The sequence below is a fragment of the Monopterus albus genome, unplaced genomic scaffold, assembly GCF_001952655.1.
Source record: "Monopterus albus unplaced genomic scaffold, M_albus_1.0 scaffold13.1, whole genome shotgun sequence".
Classification (NCBI taxonomy): Eukaryota; Metazoa; Chordata; class Actinopteri; order Synbranchiformes; family Synbranchidae; genus Monopterus; species Monopterus albus.
In genome coordinates, this window is record NW_018127893.1 from 3,282,725 (window position 1) to 3,303,725 (window position 21,001).

The window sequence follows — 21,001 nt, forward strand, 5'->3', positions numbered from 1 at the left end:
AAAGGGACAAAATTCAAAAATATACTCAACTTGTGTGACAGAAAATTGAGCTTTTTCTGCAATCATCTGGCAACTCCTTTGATTTGTTGCAAAGAAATACAGCTGTAACAGCTACTATCCATCCATCCATCCATTTTCCTCTGCTCATCCGGGACCGGGTTGTGGGGGCAGCAGTCTAAGCAAAGATGCCCAGACTTCCCTCTCTCCAGACACTTCCTCCAGCTCCTCCGGGGGAATGTCGAGCCAGCCGAGAGACATAGTCCCTCCAGCGTGTCCTGGGTCTTCCCAGGGGCCTCCTCCCGATGGGACATACCCAGAACACCTCCCTAGGAAGGCGCCCAGGAGGCACCCGAGCCACCTCAGCTGGCTCCTCTCTATGTGGAGGAGCAGTGGTTCTACTCTGAGCTCCTCACCCTATCTCTAAGGGTGCGCCCGGCCACCCTGCGGAGAAAGCTCATTTCGGCCGCCTGTATCCGGGATCTTGCCCTTTCGGTCATGACCCAAAGCTCATGCCCATAGGTGAGAGTCAGCTACTACTTTATTTATAATTTATTATCATTCCACAGCTATACACATACTCATTTATATCGGTACATGTTGCATTACATTACTCAGTATAAGGTAAGACTAAGTTTAGTCTAACAGACAGTTATTTCATAGCCGGCTGCCACAAAGCATTTAAAAATGCACCTGGCAGCAGTGGGAAATAACAGAACAATGATCCATTTTGTTGACATGCCTGTTACTGAGTTAACCAGTCCATGGGTTAAAAGTGGGCAGCTCTCAGTCCATGTCCTCTTCCACAGGCTGTGTCTTCACTTCAACAATTTTTGGAGGGATGTAGGAGCCCATACCTGCTGCTTTCTCTGCCTCTGCTTGGGTATAAGGTTCTTCTCTGAGCTTTTTTAACCTGGATGGAGAAAGAAGGGGTAAGCTATGAAACTCACACAGCTACTTCACCAAACTGTACAGGATTGGATTTAAGTAATTATTTTAATGATGTTTAAATCAAAATATGTGACTGCAGATAATGATACTATACCGTTTTTTGTGCACTTTACTTTTGAAGTGCTCTTTCAAGGATCTCATATCCACAAAATATCTCCTGCAACACATGAAGTGGCACGTGTTAAAAAGCTTACTCTGACATATTCTTGCCTCTATATAACAAAAGGGATACATATATTTCTACTACACATTTTTTCTCCTGGCTTTCCTCAAAAAGTGTGCCTTATTCATGTCAAATACAGCATTCTTTACACCTTCTGCAAATCATTCAAATGTAATAAGAAGTAACTGTTCACAACTCTTAACACGAGGGGGTCACAAGTAAACACTGACTCATTTCAAGGATCCATAAGCCAAAAAGGTGAGGAATGAAGAAGCTGACCGTTTAAGTTAAGTGATTTGATAATATTTCTAGCAAGAACTGAGAATATTCCCTGTGCTCCAGCTTCTTAGTTGTGAAGATTTGCCTTTTTTTGTCTTATGTGACAGCAAACATAATATTTTGAGGAATAAGAACTTTTGGCCAAATAACTTATTAAACTGAGAAAATAACATAGGTAATTTTGTTGCAACTCTATGTCACAGTCCATTATAGAGATGAACACTTCCTAACACAAGTACATATGCAGCAAATTCAGCTTATCTAGATTTTGTAATGATGTACAAATTCCAGTATTAGTGTCATGACATATCCTGCAGCATTTGCTGTTACTCCACTCAGATAAAAAGCAGTGTGATACTTATATTTGCAATTTACTCCTTGAGAATCCTAATTTAATCTGAAAAGCATGCCTGTTGACTCTCTGTTTAGACCAACATGGGAAGAACTTACGCGCAGTGTAAGCAGTAGTGTTGTGCACATCCTGTCACGTCGTAGTCCACCTCCTGATGCAGCAGCTTGGCTGCTGTCTCAGGCTTCATGTCTGAATGGATCTGGTCCAAATCTTTGGTCCTTCGCTTTGTCTTCCATGTCTTTGCAATGTGTTTCTTCTTGTCACTCTTGTGGTTTCCTGTTTGTTTGGACTTCGCCATGTTAGATCCTACAGGACTAGAGGAAAGACCTGCTGTCAGTCTGTGAAGATCAACAAATTGAAGTTATTTGTAAGAGAATATCTGGAGAACATTGAATTCTACTTCACTGCTACTCTCTGTTGGGTTCATTAGTGACAGGATCGCTCAACAAACTGCGACAAAATCTGTGGTTAGCTTCGTATTAAACGTGTTTTACAAAAGTAGCAAGAGTTCACATACCAACCTAAATTTTTTTTAACGAGTTGACAATTTTGAGTCACTGCCACAAACTCGGATCTTACAGGGTAACAGACCGGTGACCAGCCGAATTTCTCAGCTCAATGCAATCTGTGATATAACAATTTTACTAATAAAAGACCTTCATAGCTCCATTTTAAGATATTGCTTACCTTCAACACATGTGACCGAGAGTTGAATTTACTTCCGGGTTACACAAAGTTAGGTAAGTAAACATGCCTGCCTGTAGGGGGCGCCAAGTGCCACTCTTTGGGAAAAACAGTGGTGCCTGGCATGAGCCTACTGATGATGTTACTATGCGGTATGTTAATAATAAAATCAAACCGCAACATACAGAAAGTGACATGGTTACTTTTTGCTACTGGTTTTACTGCTAGAAGTATTCATATTAGTAGCTTTACCTAAGTAAAATGACTAATATTACACAAATGTTCTATTACAAGTAAAAGTTCTGTATTGAAAATGTTACCTCAGTCAGGCCTATAAGTATTATCAGAAAAAAGCTCTTATAGTAGGCTATTAACATAAAAGTAGGCAACTCAATGGAGAAACATACACCAGTGGCTGATATGCTGTTATACAACTATAAATGTATAATTAATTTATTATTGCTCATGCATTAGTGTGTCAGTGCAATTTACTGTTGTAGTTGATTAGATTAATATATATAGAACTGCACCCAATTGTTTCCCCTATTTCTTGGTTATCTGATTTGATGATAGTTTGGTTTGTAAAATTTCAGAAAATAGTGAGAAATGCCATCACAATTACCCAAAGCACAAAGTAACATCTTCACACTTTTTGTTTTGTCCAACAAACAGTCCAAAGCACAGAATCATGAAAATAAATTAGAACAATGATATTTTCTTTAAAATGACAACAGTTGAATTGTGTTTTCTTTAAATTATTCAAGAGCAGTTTGCTTCATGCAATGTCATTTTCAAATCTCTAGCTAACGTGTTACCTTTCCGTGCTCTTCGTAAATTTCTATTACCTCGATTGAAGTGTTATTGGTCAGAAATAATAGGCTAATAGACTGTAGAACCGCGGGCATTAGTTAGGTAATCTATTAGTTGATCCACAGAAAATTAATTAGCAACTATTTTGAAAAGCGAATAATCGTTTTAGTCATGTGTAAGCAAAAATGCCAACATTTGCTGGCTTCTCAGCTGTGAGCATTTAATGTTTTTCTTTCAGTGAAATGAATAGGCCTATAGGCTATTTGAAGTTTGGTCTGACAAAATTATGCATTTGACGTAATCAACTTAGGATCGTGTAAATATTCTCAGGCATTTGAAACATTTCTTAATCCTGTAAAGCCTGACACATAAAAAAAAAAAATATCCAGAACATTAGAACTGAGATGTTTATTAAACATTTTAACACCCATCAAGATTCACGATTAAAGATTTTTATTTCCCATTTATGCATAGACAGACAGTCCAGGCATATAGGAATAAATGTGCCATATTATTGTGTTTATTTATTTGTTTGTTTTGTATCACATTTGATACATCAGGCATTTTGGCAACTTTTTTTGCTCGCGTAGCAAATAAGATACAAATGGTTTTATATGGTTAAAATTGTTTTTCACACACTGTTGATTGATTAGTCACGGCAAATGAGTGGATCTGTTGTAGTCTTAATATTCTTAATCCTCGTACTAACAGATTTAATGCCATTTAATGTTGTTTTCTAAGTTGTATTTTTTGTTTGAATATTTGTTTATAGGGACACATGTGGTATATAGCATGTAGCAATATAAAATCGCACGGCATTTATCTCATAGCCTAAGTTCATTTGCAGTGCCTGTGCCTAACTGACCTATAACACAACATAATAACATCATAATACACAAACATATCGCTCACAATAAAAAAAATACCTATCTCAACATGTCGCCAAATTCCCCCTTTTGTCAGTTGCACTTCCCCCAGAAGTGCAACTGACAAAAGGAGAAATTTAAATATTCCTACGGCACATGAAGGCGGCATCAGACTGCACTGCATACGCGCCGTGGCGGAGAGCGAAGATGGCGGAGAATAATGTCGAACCAGAGCACGAATGGAGCGAACGGGCCTTGGACACGGCCGAGGATACTCTGGTTGCAATTGAAACCCTGCTGGCCACGTTAAGAGCCTTCGAGGACGTACTCAGGCAACAAGAAATATGCATAGCATCTTCGATAGAGTATTGCGACAACTTCTGTCAGGTAGTGTAACGTTATTGCTACATGCAACATCGAAGCCATCGTTAGCCTAACGTTAGCTCAGCCAGGACTGTTTTTCTCACAGCCTGCAGGCTAGTCTGCGATGGCTGGTGGCCCGATAACGTTAGCTACATGGCCAAGTGTATGGTGGGTGTATTATCAGAGAGCAGCTGCACGGCATATACATTTGTTCATATTCATTGGTGCATATAATTTCTCGCCAAAATAATTGGGCCAGTTGCACTGGCTGCTGAGTGATATGTTCCGTGTTTAGTGCTTGAAGTTGTACAGTACGCTCGCCTGACTTGGAAAGGTGCAGCTAGCTTCGTCTTATTTTGTAATACGCAAAAGAGGGAACCTATAGCAGATGTTTACATACAGAGGACACTCATGGTTGACACATTGTGCATAATTAGATATGTGGGGCGGGGCGGTGCCGCGGTGCGTTTATCCATAATATCTAGCTAGTTGGGACGTATAGCGAATGCAAAATCGCATTTTGGACGTTTGCAAGAGTTTCCTATCTAGTACCTGCCATATATGGTTTTCAGCTTTGCTTATAGTGCCACAGATTGTACAATTCAAATAGGCAGGCAGTAATGTGGATCTGCGATGCTGTAATTTATTTCTCAGTACAGTGGCGGTACACTGTTTCTTCAGTGCACTCATTCCCAGTATAATAGATTCCCGAGTACAGTTTAAACACAAGAATACCACTTGTATTAGAGGAACATACTGGGGTTAGTCACCTTGGTTTCTACTGTCCAAAGTCCAGTTTTGGGGAAATAACGTTGAGAGTTTTGCAAGCTACCAATTGCTTCAGACCTGACGAGGTTGAACTTCAAAGCTGCTCTATGGAAATCTGTAAAGTTCTTTAAAAATATAGTTCAAACTACTTTGCAAAAAGAAAATGTACATATGATACAATATAAAATTGTATATCTGATTACCTGAGACCTAAACCTGTCCTAAATAAAACAATCCTCTCTGGGCTTTTCCAAGGACAGAATTGCCAGGAATGTTATATTTTTGTTGTAAACAAATCAGGATTTTGGTTTATTTGACTACACATAAAACAGTAAAGAAAATATTTTTAACTTGCACCTTTTTAGACAGGTTGACAGACTTGGGCTTTGGTCTAAAAAGTGGGCATAAAAAAATTGTTCATTTCCTTTTGTGGCTCCAAATTGTTTGTAGTTTAAGTAGTGAACTACACAAAAATGGTAAAAAATAATTTTAAGTAGTTGAATCACTGTACAGGTATGAATGTAGTTGAACTGCAAGCAAACTACTGCCCAACATTGTTTAAGTCCCTGCTTTAGAAACCCCAAACCAACTATTACTTACACTTTTATGATTTGAGTGACCACATGATTTTTCCTCACAGAGACATGGTTACCATCCAGAGGAGAATAATTCATTAGCCAATTTTAGGTACAGCATGTACCTTTTTTTTTTTTTTTTTTTTTCACATGGGAGCGGAGGGGTGCAGTTGTTGTGAATCACTGAAATCAATGTGCAATAATTAGTTTACACATGGGCACACAAAACATCATATGGAAGCAGCTCATGAGCTATGATTTCTGAGAGCAGGTAAAGTCAGTCTGTGCGCTGCCGTTATGAGGTAGACTTTGATCCACTGCGGGGGTGTGTGATACTGTAGCTATTTGATGCTTCTTGGGGCAATAAGGTGAAAATATTTTTAAATTCATGGATAAAGTTAGAGTGTTTCAATGCACCATCGCCCCCTTCAAACTGTTATTTAACCTTCCAGCTTTCACGCACTGGTATACCTACCAGAAGTTTGATGTTACAAGATGGAAACTTCCAACAGAATGTGGAACTTGGCAAAAGATTAAAAGCAGACTGAAACAGTATAACTAAAATGAAATAATATAATATAATTAGGTACTCGACTCTGGTTTGAAAATGATCTGAACTATGAACACTAGTTAATGGTGGAAAGTGGTACAGCTATATGAGCAGTAGCACCTGCAACCTCAATACTATAAGGTCCGTGCGCATCTTTGCTCAAGTATTAGCCCACAGTGTCTGGCGCTCATTGCATGATCAACATATAGTATGTAGTTTCAAATGTATGGCCCGATCTAATATGATACCACACACCCAACAGTGGATCATATTATTTCTGCTTCCTAATGTGAGCAATGTTATAACGAGAAAGGCTTCTCATTATACCAAGATACTAATCAAGCATTTAGGAGAGTCGAATGTTGCCTAAACGATTATGGTATGGGCAATGTGTACACAATCCCACCCCTAACATATATACTTGATAATATAGACATTTTTTGCATTGCAGTTGCCTTTCAGTTTCATTCGGAAGTGGTCCAGATGTAATTAGTACACTGATGTAGGTCTCCAGAGCGGAGACCTTATTCTTAGCTCCCTCTGAGAGTGTACCTTATTTTTGGACTGAGGGGAATAATTTTAGTGAGATTGTAAACACCAGCAAGCTTCCTGTTGTCTGACAAATAGGACCCCTGGGATGTTGATAATGCTACGATGATATAATGTATATGCGTGTCAGCTACACACAGGTAACACAATGGTTAGTATGATACACATTGACTCTTCTATGCCTGGGGAGAGTTAAGATAATATTTAACAACAAACAACACTGTACGCTCTGTTGAAGGTCAGGAATGGCTCAGAGAATACAAACCTTTGAGATTTGTGTAATGATACATTATCAGTAACATTGTTTTTGTTTGCTGATAAGGTAATTCAGAGAATTGCATTTTTTTCCGTTTGGAATTTTGTTGAGTGACATAAAGGAATTAAACTTGCATTAACCACAAAAACATATTTGGGTGACACATCTTTGTAGTGGTAAAAGCACTGAAAGTAAAAGTATGGCAAAGTCTTGTATAAAGGTATCGCAGTATATTGTGTGTGAGGTTTTTATTGCATGTCGGCTCACTACTGATGGCTCAGCACTGTCATATGCTGTACAGTCAAGTCCCCACAGGCCCAATCAGGAGCACCTCACACCAGACAATGTGTCAGCTGGGATCAGTCGGCTACTGGCAGCTCCCCCCAGGAGGAAAACCCCTGTTCTTCCTGACAAATATGTCTCTTCTCTGACCTCATCTTCACATTATGGGTTCTGAAAGTGTTTAGAGCCAGTTTTCATAACCATTTTTCTTGGTTGTTTACTTTTTGTCATTTGTGTTTATAGGCGCTGATGTACTATGCTGGGAGCAGGAACTCCATGGAGCATGGTCTTCCTCTACTGGAGGTCTACTGTCTGTCCATAAACTGCTTTTCAGCAGCCCGATCCCACCTCACTGCAGAGTCTGACAAAGTTGCCCTTGTTCTGAAGAGACTAGCACTGTGAGTACTGAGAAACATTCCAGCAAAAATGTATGATACTTTACTGAATCATACTTGAGGTGGTCCCAAAGAGACCTCTCAGGGCCTGTGCACACAAGCACAAAAATCTGAGATTTGTCTGTGATGAAGGTATGTGTTTTAAGTCTTGCCTACACACTGTGCAGTTTGCATTGTGTTGCACTTTCATTAGTCACTATGTACAAGTGAAAGAGTAAGATTCTTCAGTTATTTGTGAAAACCTTAATAGCCAAGGGCACAACAATCAAAATCAAAAAAGGGTCTTGGTACTCTGAAAAATTCCGCAACATTGACACAAAAAAATGACATGACTGATAAGGGCCACAGATGTTTCAGCGTATGTGCCTTCTCCACTGTAGTCAACTTACAAAGCAACTCGGGCCCCTGTACTCACCTGGTGTGATCAGTACAGGTGAAAGTGATAGTCCTTAAGCACTTTCAGACCGGAGAAACTTTTTCATAGGCTTTAGAACTATTGGGGAAAGTACCCCCTGTTTTGTCTGCACCAGAGACTGAGAACAATAATAATTCTTAGAACACCATTTTGAAGGACTTTTTTTATCTCCTACTTCAGGCAGGATAGTTACTCTCCAATAGACACCATGTGTTACGTACATGTACACGTACAAACAGAAAAAAGCCTGTGTCTAATTCCTGGGGGAGCTCACCAGTGGCGTAGTCCCTAGAACCAAGTCTCTAAAACCATTTGGTCCAAAGGCACCTCTTAATAGCCCGACAGCACACACACACCTATAGTTCTGACATTGCTTAATGTCATCTTAATTTAGGGATTTGACATAAGCTATACAGTAAAAGGTTGACAGTTCTTTCCTTTTTCTTAGATATCAGTATGCCCTCGTCATACACCTGACTGGATGAATGCACAGTAACATGCTTTTTCAAGGTTTACAAACAGGATCGTTGTTTTGAAAATGTTTTTCAAACTGTCTCCCCAGTCTTAAAATGTGATGGAAAAACATGCTATGCAGTTGCAAAATCATGCAATGTGCAACAGTAACATCTGGCTGGAGTCGTTCATAAGGTTTGAGAGAAAATGACATGACCTCCTGAACTACTACCTGTAGTTTGCCAGTTTGGCTCTTATAAAAAATTAACCTTCAAATTAAGATTCAAAATGTGTTCTTGTTAAGATGTATTCAGCAAGGTGTCCGATTTTATCTTGCATCAAAAGATACCTTGTAATAGTCATTTTATGTTTGATTTCAAGGGGCTTTTTTCTAAAAGAACAGTTTTATTTAAATAGAGTCAAGTTAACCTGACTACCTGAAATCAATATCACCTTTAAATGTCAGTTTAGCTCTGTAACAATAAATGTTGGCATCTTCTTAAATACACTTGTGCTCAGGATTCTCTGTTCCATAAGTGAACAGCATGTTAATTATTTGCACTTGCATATAAAAGGAAAATCCTATGGTTAAGGAGAATATTAAGGTAAAATGTTTTGTTTCACATCTCTTGCTTGTAGTAAAGAAAGCTATGTAAAATATAATGTCAGTGTATAAGCTGGTAACATTTCTCAGGCACACCTCCATTCTACAGAATCAGTAGAACCAGCTAGTCAAGAACCTCTGTGACTCACCCATGAAGCCAGTAAAACAACAGGTTGAGTCACATAGGCAGGTACGGTTAACGCCAATTCAGACAAAGCATGCATTTAGGCACGTTTATCACGCGACAGATCTCCATTCTATGAAATGTCTCTCCAACCCATGTGTACTGCGCATCACCTGTATATGATTCAGGTCTAATTTCTCTGGCACATTGAGTGCAGCGTAATCTCTGCACACTGCTGTTTAAATCACCCAAGTCCTCAGTTATTTTCTGTTACAAACTTTGCTCTTTTTATTTTTTATTTTTACTGGTGTCGGTTATGATTACATAAGACCTAATGAAACTTATTGTTGTCCAGAACATTTCTGCTGTCGGTCGCCCTGGTGAAGACTGTTCATCCTCTGTCCTTGCAGCTCATCAAGAGCTGATGACTGACAGCTTCTCTGACACTGAACATGTCTCACTTTCAGTCAAGCTGTGGTAATGTTGTTGAGTGAAGGACCAACCTGGAAACTGTTGGGGACTTTCTACAAAAAAAAAAAAAAAACACTTGTCACAAAAAAAAAATAAAATTCCAACCCCAAACCGAAAAAAGTTGGGACAGAATGTAAAATCAAAATTAAACCTGAAAATAGTGATTTGTAAATAATCTGTGTCCTGTATTATGTTGAAAACATTACAGCAGCCTAACTGGCCTTTATTAATCCATATACAGTGCCTATAAAAAGTATTCACTGCTGCCATGACTTAAATAAGGTCAGTTAAAGATTCAGAATATCTCTTTCAGGTTATTGCTGAGCCCACAGTTTGTCCAATGAAACACCTTCTATCTACTGTACAAATGTTCTTATGTCAGGAATGGGGGTTGTTAGTGTTTTCAACTAAACTAAGTCTTAAATGTGGTTTCTTTTAATGTTTGGATTGTAATAGTTAAATTCGGATTCTGGGAGTTGTACATGTTTTAGAGCCGTTTTAAAAAACATTATACCAGTGTTCATTCTATTTTCAAACAAACCTCTTTGACATGTTTACCCTATGGAGATGTGAAGTTGACTCCAAAAATGTAATGTAGAATTTTTTCTTGTACCATTAAACAGTCAGTTGTTGTTGTTGTTTCGAGGTTTTTGTTTTGTCAAATATAGAAGAGTCCACAATTATAATTAGTTGAAATAATTGTAATCTTGTTTTAATTTCTTACAGGAGCTGTTTTGAACTGTTGCTGTCTGTGCCTGAGAATGAAATCCCTTATGAAGCCTGGGTTCAATTCCACAACTCAGTTCAGGTAAAAGGACATGGGATCAAAACATTTTCTTCTGATGGGTTACAGGTTTAAATCCTGGAGAAGAACAGTGGCTATTTATGTTAACAGCTACTTCAACAAAAAATGTCATTCTGTTTTTGTGTGTTGGAGAGAATTTAGGAACTTGATTATTTGTGGCTCAGTTGGTGTTATCAGTGGCCTTCTGACATAAGTCTACTGAGGCCTCTGAAGAAATGCCCCAAGATGGCAGTGTTTTGTCTCTGTTTGCCCCTTGTTGAATGTAAACCACTAGTGTTTATAATCTCTCTCTTTTTCTCTGGAAGTGGGTAAAGTTAATGCTCATTCTTAAACTCTGGTGCTGAACGTTTGCTCCCTCATTCCAGTGGTGTATTGAAAAACATGGGAAAGCTGATCAGCCCGATCAATGTTATTTTAAGGCTTCAACCAGTACTGCTGAAGCAGCAAGAGAGTTAGAAAAAGACAGCTGAAGAGACAGGTGTAGGAGAAGAGGAGGACAGCAGCCAACATACTGTGGTGGGAGAGCCAGCAAGTGGAGCAGTGGCAGGTCAAATGAACAGCACACCACCACCAAGCACAGGGGCACTGCAGCAGTACTGTATTTAATAAATAAATTCATTAATTTATGAAAGTGGGTCAGCTACTGCCACAAGTAGAATCTAATTCTGTATAGATTATTGTAATTATAAGTAAATAAATAGTCAACTTTAAGGGTTAAAGGATCCAAAACTAGTAAAGTAGACTTTAAAACATTTGAATATGTAAAGGTTTTGTTTCCAGATAATGAAGATCTCAGTCTCATGGTGTGGCCGGTGTGACTATAGGCTGTGATGACTGTGATATGCTATGAAGAACTCATTACCATGCTGCAGTTAAACATAGTCTAATAAAGGTTTTGTAAAAAGTCATTCTCTTTGCTTTCTGATTGACTAACTCACTGTAACATATAAAGCATATGTCATATTTGCCTGGATTTTGTGCAAGAATTACATTGTTTGATGTCAGTACATCTAAGAAAATGTCTTATTTCTGTCAGCAAAGGAAAAGTAATTATAAACCAGGCATCTTGAGCTGGACTGTGATTAGGCTTTGTTTCCAGATATGAACAGTGGTGTTAAAAAGCCATATGTTTTGCTTTTTTGCAGACAAAAGTTATCAAATTGGGCCTACCAATTAAAGTCAAGTATGTAGTAATATGAACTAATGGCCTTTGAATAGTTCATTTGTAAAACTCATTAGCTCATGACATTATCACAGGACAGTAGCAGAAGAGCAGCGCTGCTCTCTTGAAGTTGTTGAACAAATAATTTTTGTTGTTTTTTTACTATATTTTTTGCGTTCATTGCAGAATGCTCATGAAACCTTGTTACAGTATGGAAGTACAGACCTCCAAGCATTACTCCAGATCACAGGAGAGGGAGGAGCGTGGAGCAACCCCGTCCTTAATTCTCTTCTCACTGGCCAGGTCACCAACCCAGAAGAAGGTATGGAAGTCCAGCTGACTTATCTAGGTTATGTTATTTAGAGATGGCAGTAGGCCTGCATAGTTAATCGTTTTTATATCGCAATCTTGATTCATACAGTCTAATTCTTACATGACAATGATTCTGTTGTGTTAGCTTTGAGAGCCACTGCATCAAAAACGCGCTCCCTTTTTGTTTCTTAAGCTGTATCAGCCAATGACAAGGCTGCATTACACCACATGAAAAACTACACCTAGCATCAGAAAGGTGTTTGTCTACCAGTTTTTACAGGCTAATGACAGCAGCTGTGCTATGACATCAGCAATATTGACTGTGTGGTGAGAAAGTTTCCCCTCTCTGTCACCATCAATGTTTTAACTCAAACACACACAGAAGAACATTTGCTTGAAGGGTTTAAACTTGTTTAGTGTAGTTTAGACAGACCCGTTTCAGTAACATTATATTGTTTGTTCTGTCTTTATAAAGACAACGAGTAACGCCAAAATAGATGTGGCAGTGCCAAGAGTTAGCTTTAGTGCTTATTTTCACATTGACTGGGCTGTGGTAGTTTGCAAGTCAGACTTTATTTGCATTCTGTCTCTAGTGGATGCATACATCAGCTTGGAGGGTGAGGGCTTCATGGAGATGCGAGTGAAACATCTGGAGAAGATGGGCGAAGCTGCCAAGGCCGTGGTGCTGGCCAAAGCTTGTACTGAATGCAGCTTTATTTCCAATCAAGGAACTTTTCGTCAAACATACGTCTCCCTGCTTTGTCACCTGCTGCCCAGTGAAGAAGCCATCATGGAGGTATTACCATTTGTTCACTAGATGTTCTATTGTTGGAATATTGCCGGTTTGATACACTTGTGCCCCATTGTCAATTTTGACAACTGTAATAAATAGTTATACAACAGCAGCAGTTCTCTCATGCACGCTGGTGCTGTTCTGAAACTTAGCATCACCAACACTCTGGCAAAGTGCATGTTTGTTAGACGGCAAGAATACATTCTGTTATATGATTAACTGAATGTAAATTTTGTTTAGAAGAAAACTGCACGGGGTACATTTTCTTTTGAATTTCACTTCAGGGTTTAATCCTAAAGGTTTGTCATGATTTTAAACAATCATTTAATTTGTAATTAATAATTTGATACTCCCTGCAGCCATTGTGGCATAACACTTATGGTTATTTGGCTCATGCAAGGTTTGGCCATGCAGCTAGACTAAATGTCAGTTGTGTTGGGGGAAAAAATGTTAAGCTGCTCTTTTCTCCTGAATTCTGCATAAAGCCGAGACAGCAAATATGAAATTGCACTTGCAAATGCTTTTTTAAATATCAGTTTGTGACTTATAGTCAGACATGAGTGAGTGATGCTGGTGTTTGAAATAATGCTACTAAACTTGTTTGTAAGCTTGGCTGCTGGTGCTAATTCTAGCAGCTTTCTGGCAATGTCAGCTCTCCAAATGGTGGAAAAAAAATTGTGTGTGGATTTTTAAATTTGTTAAATTTTTTTTTTATTATTATTTTTGGGACCTTACACAGTCAGATTTGTAACAGATTACTATAGCCCAGTAAGGTGATTCTGCAGATAAGGGTTGACCCACATGCAGAGCAGATAACATTATTCATTAGTTTGTCAAAATTGCCTTGTAGAGTTTATCTGTCATGTTGCTGAGCATTTTATTTACTCCCTGAGCAGATATCCAGACTTGACTGTAAGGATGTACTGGAGATCACTTGTAATTTGGAGACAGAGGGGGAGGAGAATACAGCCTTCATCTTGTGTACAACTTTCCTGACTCAGCAGCTTCAGCAGCAGAGCCTTTACTGCTCCTGGTGAGTAGTTGATGTTAAGGGCCAAAGGCTTGGTGAACTGCATGTATGACTACAAAAGTCATCAGCACATCGCTCAAATGTAAAAGTGTTTTTCAGAAAGAGGAAGTTACTTAATTGTCTTGGATTTTTTTTTTTTCCCTCAAGGGAGTTGATTCTGTTGTGGAGTAAACTTCAGAAGAGGATCGACCCCTCATTGCTGTCTCTTCTGGACCGATGCCTTCAACTAGGTGCCATAGCCAAAACGGCCCACCATTTGCTTTACCTGGTCCGTGTGATTCAGACAGAGGTGAGCGTGAACAGCCACACTGTCCTCTTTTAATACTAGTTTAGAATTGGTGCACTGGTTACATCACGACACTTTTCAGCCAAGTAGTACCAGGTATTAAGGAGCCATAAGAACTGAAGTCAGGACATTCAAGAACTAAAAGTCTGTAAAATTTGTTTTATTATTTATGTTTCCACTGCAGCTGAAGAACTGTAACTATTAGGAGAATTTGCCTAATAACAAATTTAAAAATTATGCCATTAGCGGTCACACTGGGGCAGGGCTGGTGACAGTGGAGCAAAAGTAATTCAGGCTCTTACTCCTACAGTTGAAAGTCAGAGAAGTTTCCTGGAAAGATTCTTACACTGAAAATGGGCTGTGAGCTTAAAATATATATATATTTTGCAAGTTAAATGGTTACAGATAAGCTTAAAGTCCCTGCACACCCACGGGCCAGCCACACATCTGCATGCATATGTAATGTTTGACTTTTGACCAATGTCATACTTTATTCACAGTTTAATTGTAACACCAAGATTTAAAGACTTAAATCAGTGAAAGTTCATTCAGTATGAAGCCCAGTTGCAAGTGGCAACCCTGCTTTGTCACAGGCCATTTCCTGCTTAATTACAAAATGATGATATTGTGATAGTCATGATACCATGCTTTGTGCAGCTGTGATACAACTTTGCACTAAAGTACAGTGCCACACCAAGTTATGATGTTGGATGTGGTCAGTGGTTCAGGCTACTTATACCGTGTCTTTGTAAGTCACCTATTGAGGCTGTTACAGCTATGTTATTTCTCCTTCCAAAATCAAGTGTGGGGTTACTTTTAATAATGGAGCAAATTCACATCAGTGAGAAAAATTATCTCATTTTACGACTTCAGTCAATTTTGTGTTTTGAATTGCAGTCACATTTTACCACCAAGTTTGAGAATGTGATGAACCAAATGTAAGGCTTTTTTGGACACTGTTTAATAGTAGTAATGTATCTCTGTTTTTTTTTTTTGTTTGTTTGTTTGTTCCCCCCCCCCCTCCCCCCAGGCGGGGGGCCTAGGGGTACCGGCCTGAGAGAGAATACAGAAAAGGTGCTTCATGACTTACTGTCAGTCGGCAGAACTCGATTTGCCTTCAGTTGTTTCTGTAGTACTGAGGGCTACCTGCCTCAGTAGAACTTTGTGTCAAAGCACTTCAGCTTCCAAAGCAGGATGAATCAGAAACAAGGATCTCTGTCTGTAAGACAGTGTCTTGCCTTCTTCCAGATGATCTTGAAGTGTTGCGTGCCTGCCTACTCACAGAGTTTCTGCTTGGCCCCAGCCAGGAAGTCTTCAGCTGCCTCGAAGAGCTTTACTTGCGCCCAGATCAAAAGTATGACCAGGAAAATGAGATTATTCCCAACTCACTACGCTGTGAGTTGCTGCTAGCACTGAAAGCGTACTGGCCTTTTGACCCTGAATTCTGGGACTGGAAAACTCTCAAGTATCACTGCATCTCCCTTCTTGGGTTGATGCCAGAGTCAGAAGGGGAAGAGGATGAGATGGTAGACAAACAAGAGATGTTTAAACAACCTGAGCTACAGGGAATCACAGTGAAAGAATCTGAACATCAAAAGAGGTTCAATGGGAGTCTTTATGATCATGATGAGCAGGATAAAAAGCTGTCTTCCGACTTGCCAGAAATCCAAAGAGAATATGAGACAAAGAAACACAAGTTCAGCTGTCAGATTTGTAAAAGGTCGGTCACGGACACCCAAATCATTCACCACTCCAAAAGACATGCAGAGGACAACAGCCACCCCTGCCCTGTTTGCTTGGAAGCGTTTAAGAGCAGAAAGGATCTTGTTCCTCACATAAAACAGCACATTCAGAGTGAAACACATCCTAACCCAAACATTATAAAGACAGAGGATGTGCAGAAACAGATAGATGAGGATGATGAGATTGAACCAGGTGAGATTACTATCGACCCTTCCTTAATGCTGTATTACAAATCCACACATGATCCAGATGTGCTGCACCATATTGTGGAACAAGTCAAAACGGTGAAAGAGAAACATGCAGATGATGATGAGCATGTAACGTTCGATTACATTGACCAACACTTCCGACTGCAGAACCGGGAAGAGTATCCATGTCCAGGGACAGGGTGTACTCGGGTTTTTAAACATTCCAAGTACTTATATGTCCACTTAAAGTCAGAGCACAAAGGTGATGAGAATGTTAAACATTTTCATCAGATGAGAGACAAGCGGGAGAAATGTGTTTTTTGTCGACGCCATTTTGTTTCAGCTTACCATCACCGCAAACATAGAAGGATTCATTATGGTGATCACCCCTACATGTGTGTGGTTATAGGTTGTGGCGCTCAGTTTAGTACTTCCAATGAACTCGTCACGCACAAACAGACCCATGGCTATCAGCTCAACTACCAGTGTGAGCTCAAAGGCTGTTACATCACTTACTCTGACCTGGGACAAATCTACCATCATGAAGCACAACATTTCAGAGATGCTGCATTTTCCTGCTCTAGTGCTGAATGTAAGAAATTCTACTTGTCAAAAAAGGAATTTTTAAAGCATTTATCCACACACAACATCACCTTCTCTGAAGATGACTTTGAGGCTCAGAGGAAGGCAAAGAGGAAACTTTTTAAGACTGTTACTGAGGCGACGCCTCACCCTGATAACTCTGTACATCCAGAGACCGTAAATGTCCTAAACTCTTCCTCCATGAGTTGTGCCTCTTCTTTGCAAGAGTCTGACAACAAAGAGCCCAAAACAACAATGACCTTGGTGGCTGTGTGTTTTGATGGAAGTAAGTTCACCTGTGGTTTTGAGAAGTGTGGCATGACTTTCTCCAGAGCCAGAGATGTCCAGAGACATCTGAAATGTGCTCATCCTGAACACCTTAAACTGGAGAACAAAGAACACAAGCATGATAAAGAGCAGGGCTCAAAGTCCAAAGGGATACTAACTGAAACTGAACAAGACAATGACGAAAAGGGGAAAAATGAGCTCTCATCTCCATTTCAACCTGTGGAGGGTATCAAAGAGAGAAAGTCCTCTATTCATCACAAAAACAATGAAACAAACTCCTCAAGACTTCAAACAAAAAATGATGCTTTGAAAGAAATTCTTATTGGGCTCAGTAAACTGGACCTGAATTCCTCATCACCACACAGTGAGCCAAGTGAGCCTGCTCAGTCCAGCCCAGAGTCTAACGTATCACAAATCTCTCTTCACCAGGCAATTATGGCTAAGCCTCCGGTTGTATTGCTTCAAAAGAGGCCACCACATCTGTCTGAGGAAAGGGAAAGAACTGTCAAAACTGAAGAAGCATTAGCAGCTGAAGAAAAGGGGAGTGTTGAGTCATTAGGAGCAGCTAAGCCGTATATCTGTGAGATGAAAGGTTGTGGCTTTAGGACCGCGCAGAGTTACAGCTTACTGCGACATTATAATACCAAACACGGCCATACCATGGAACAGGCCAAGAGGTTGACTTCTTTGAAAACTACATCGTTTAAGCCTTACGTGTGCCAGCTTTGTTCTAAGAGTCACAGAGAAAAACAAGTGTTGAGGACCCACTATATTCAGGTACATAACATGAGTGAGAATTTTGTAGACAAAATAAGTTGTGGATCTGTAAAGTATGAGGGAAACACAGACACTGTGAAGCATACAAGTCAGCATTCTACGACACAAGATCTCAAAGTGAGGAGGAAAGAGATCCCTAAGTTGCAGCGCCAACATGACAAAAAAAACTCAACCATGACAACTGAAAATGGACAAAACTTTGACAATCCATCTCCATCTGAAGAGGAAAGGGAGGATGAAGCAGAGAGCAGAGAGGAAGGCAGTGAGCAAAAGACAGAAAATGAGGACAGAACCACACAGCAGGTCAGAACTACAAGACGTTTGGTAACCAAAAGTAATCTTTGCTATATACTGGATAAATTCAGTAAACCTTTTCATTGTGTAGCAAAAAACTGTGATGCAGCTTTTTCCACCCAGGGAGGCCTTGTGCGCCACCTACAGTTGGTACATCACTACAATCGCTCTCAGCTTTTGTTGGAAAAGGATTTTGATGTGCATCACAGTCCAGAAGTCCGAAAAGAGTCTACGAGGAAAAGGCCTCTTTCACACTCGGATGAACCGCAGCCCCAGTACAAATGTCACTTTGCCAACTGTAGTGCCTCCTACCATCTTAAAAGCAGCCTAGTGCGTCACACTCGTGATTACCACTCTCAGCCACCAGAGTTAACAAGATCCAAGTACGAAGGCTGCACAAGAGTGTTTGGCCATAATGATGGTTTCAAAAAACATACACTTTATAATCACTGTGAGTACTATGATTCACTGGTGGTACGGCTACAGAGCACTCACAAAAAGTCAGTTACCGGATGCCAAAAGAAGCTTATTGTCACACCACAGACTCTTCAGAAAGAAGAACCCAGTTCACCCACCCCACAGGCTGAGAGATCAAGTCCCAAGCCTGAAGTAATTTCTCAGTCAGAGGAAAAAGGCGAGCAGGGTCATGAGGAGACGAAAGCATTAGGAGAAAAAAAGAAAAGCAGGAGAAATTCATATGACAGTCTTGTCTTCAGGTCCCAAGAAGAAGCACTACAGATGTGCCAAGATCGCTGTCTGCGGGTGGCCTATCCATGCATGGTCCAGGACTGTGATTCTGTCGTCACATACTTGCATAGCTTGCAACGACACTATCTGAGGGTTCACCGCCTGCGTCGAGAAGATCTTGTTAAAAATGAAGATAAGCTTGTTTTTACAGCTGAGCGGCTGGAGGAACTAATTCAGAGGAAGTCAGCCAGGCCAACTGTTGCAGAAACGTGTGCCCCCAATGGGGTTTTCAAAATGGAGTATCAGGCAGAGCCAGAAAACACAGGGGGGCAGCCTGCACCCATGAGCCTGCACTCCATTAAGGCAGACTCTCAGGATGAGGATAATCATGATCCGCTAGGATTCCCAGAGGAGGAGCCACTGCCTGTTGAAAGAAATGGTGTGCTTGTTGGTGCAGATGAGGTACTGTATGGCGAGCCAAGCACTGGTGGGCACACTGAGGACTCAGCTGCAGCGACGCAGACCACTCAGAAACAAGAGGAGAGATTAACCTTGGATAAAATCAAACCTCTTCTCCGTCCACTCACTGTTGACCTTTCACCACCATGCTCACTGCACATTACTGCTGAAGAGGGCTTTCAAGATGCATCAGGAAACAAGGATAGTGGTAAAATGTTAAATGGGTCAGCGGCATTGCCTACCCCACTTGTTCGACAGCCGCTGAAAAGGAAAAATGAACTGTCTGAACAGCCATCAAACAAGAAAGACTCTCAGCCTTGTAGCCCTTCTCCACACCCTTTTGACATTGCCACCTATAAGCCTATGGGTTTTGAGTCTTCATTCCTGAAGTTCATACAAGACAGCACCCCAAATGAAAAAAACACTACGCCAGTGAAACGGCGAGACTCATTCAGACGCAGCTGTTCCGTCAAGGAGAACAACCAGTTGGGGATCTCTCTCACTCGCAGCAGACGTACTCATTCCCAACTGGTGAAGCCCCACGGTATGACTGGGGACTTCACATCAGTTCAAAACTTGAAGTCCATACTGGACAAAGCCCTGGCTGGGTGTGGGGATCTAGCCATTAAGCAGCTTCAGTACCTCAGACCTGTGGTGGTCCTGGAGAGACCTGTGTGCACCACCCTTCCTAACCTCTTCCCATCAGAGACAAACAGCAACCTGCTTCTTGGAAGTTAGTATAACTGAGCACCTTTATAACATGGCTATATGTCAAATAACGTAGTATATTCACAAGCTGTGTACCAGTACTTTTTATGTCCCACAATGATAGTATTGTTTTTATTTGTTGCCAAACTGATACATTATAGAAATTAGCATAAAATAAAACAAGTGTAAACATCAGGTCTAATTTTTTTTGTTTGTTTGTTTGTTTTAGACGGCAGTTATGAAGGCATTGAGATAACACCTGATAAATCATAATATGTGTATATACTGTAGTTCTTCAAGATAAATGTACAGATTTTCAGATAGTTAGAAATGGTCGGTAGTGTATTGCAAGACCCTTTCACTTGTGTGAAAATGTGACAGAAAACATTTCCTTACTACAAAGTTTTTGAGGAATATGTTGGATATTTTTCACCCCACTATAATAAATCAGTGTTGGGATGCAGTGGACAGATGTTGACAGACATGTATGTACCATTTTCTAATAAAATAAATGTAAGTGATGGAAAATAAGTGTAAATGATTATAAAGCTCTTTCCTTTCTGAATTGTGTAATTGGCTTTTATCTTATACATGGTATAATATAAAAAGGCACTATATTTTTCCGCTGCAGGCAGGCCCAAAATTCATCAGCTGTGCACTGCTGATGTTAGTTACAGCTATAAGCTAAGGAGACCTCTTCCACACCAGCGTAAGCTTTAATGGCTCAGTTCTGTGAGTGGGCGTGTGTGTGTATATACACACGCACACACACACACGTATTGTAGTTTGAGAGTTCCAGCTGAATTCGGTGAAACCTCTGCAGTAACTATGCGGCTATGCTCGGCAGACAGAAGCCTAGTGAGTTAGGGGAGAGGGTTGTCCTCTCCTCATCCTCAACTAGAGTATGCAAATCACAGTCATTAGCCCCGACCCATCAACGCCCTCCCACGCCAAAATTGTGACAGAGAAGTGAAAATGAA

The 21,001-nt window shown here is 40.2% G+C and overlaps 2 protein-coding genes across 7 annotated transcripts; one reads left to right on the forward strand and one right to left on the reverse strand.

Moving 5' to 3' along the window:
• Positions 1 to 526: 526 nt before the first annotated feature.
• znf593 (zinc finger protein 593) lies at positions 527 to 2,533 on the reverse strand. 6 transcript variants are annotated; one of them, XM_020591077.1, is made up of 4 exons: positions 2,430 to 2,533; positions 1,841 to 2,056; positions 1,043 to 1,105; positions 527 to 910 (listed from the first exon to the last, which is right to left on the reverse strand). In XM_020591077.1, the coding sequence occupies exons 2-4, from the start codon at positions 2,038 to 2,040 to the stop codon at positions 784 to 786; spliced, it is 390 nt and encodes a 129-aa protein (XP_020446733.1). In that variant the 5' UTR covers positions 2,041 to 2,056; positions 2,430 to 2,533; the 3' UTR covers positions 527 to 783. The 6 variants fall into 6 exon arrangements, with proteins under 6 accessions (XP_020446733.1, XP_020446730.1, XP_020446732.1 ...); XM_020591074.1 differs by having other exon boundaries at positions 1,841 to 2,080; positions 2,430 to 2,531; XM_020591076.1 differs by lacking the exon at positions 2,430 to 2,533 and adding an exon at positions 2,264 to 2,419.
• A 1,715-nt stretch (positions 2,534 to 4,248) lies between these two features.
• On the forward strand, positions 4,249 to 20,675 carry rlf (RLF zinc finger). The gene is given in 9 exon segments (XM_020590857.1): positions 4,249 to 4,489; positions 7,689 to 7,843; positions 10,634 to 10,715; positions 12,061 to 12,196; positions 12,780 to 12,982; positions 13,876 to 14,012; positions 14,157 to 14,304; positions 15,429 to 20,046; positions 20,251 to 20,675. Coding segments are annotated over 9 exon segments (5,754 nt in total). The 5' UTR covers positions 4,249 to 4,258; the 3' UTR covers positions 20,295 to 20,675.
• The last annotated feature ends 326 nt before the right edge of the window (positions 20,676 to 21,001 follow it).

What these genes read in the sequence shown, in the direction of transcription:
- znf593 (XM_020591077.1), bottom strand. Translation starts at nt 2,040, where the DNA reads ATGGCGAAGTCCAAACAAACAGGAAACCACAAGAGTGACAAGAAGAAA. An exon ending in CACTACTGCTTACACTGCGC is followed by an intron (nt 1,106 to 1,840) that starts GTAAGTTCTTCC and finishes CATGTGTTGCAG; the next exon opens with GAGATATTTTGTGGATATGA. An exon ending in AGTAAAGTGCACAAAAAACG is followed by an intron (nt 911 to 1,042) that starts GTATAGTATCAT and finishes TTCTCCATCCAG; the next exon opens with GTTAAAAAAGCTCAGAGAAG.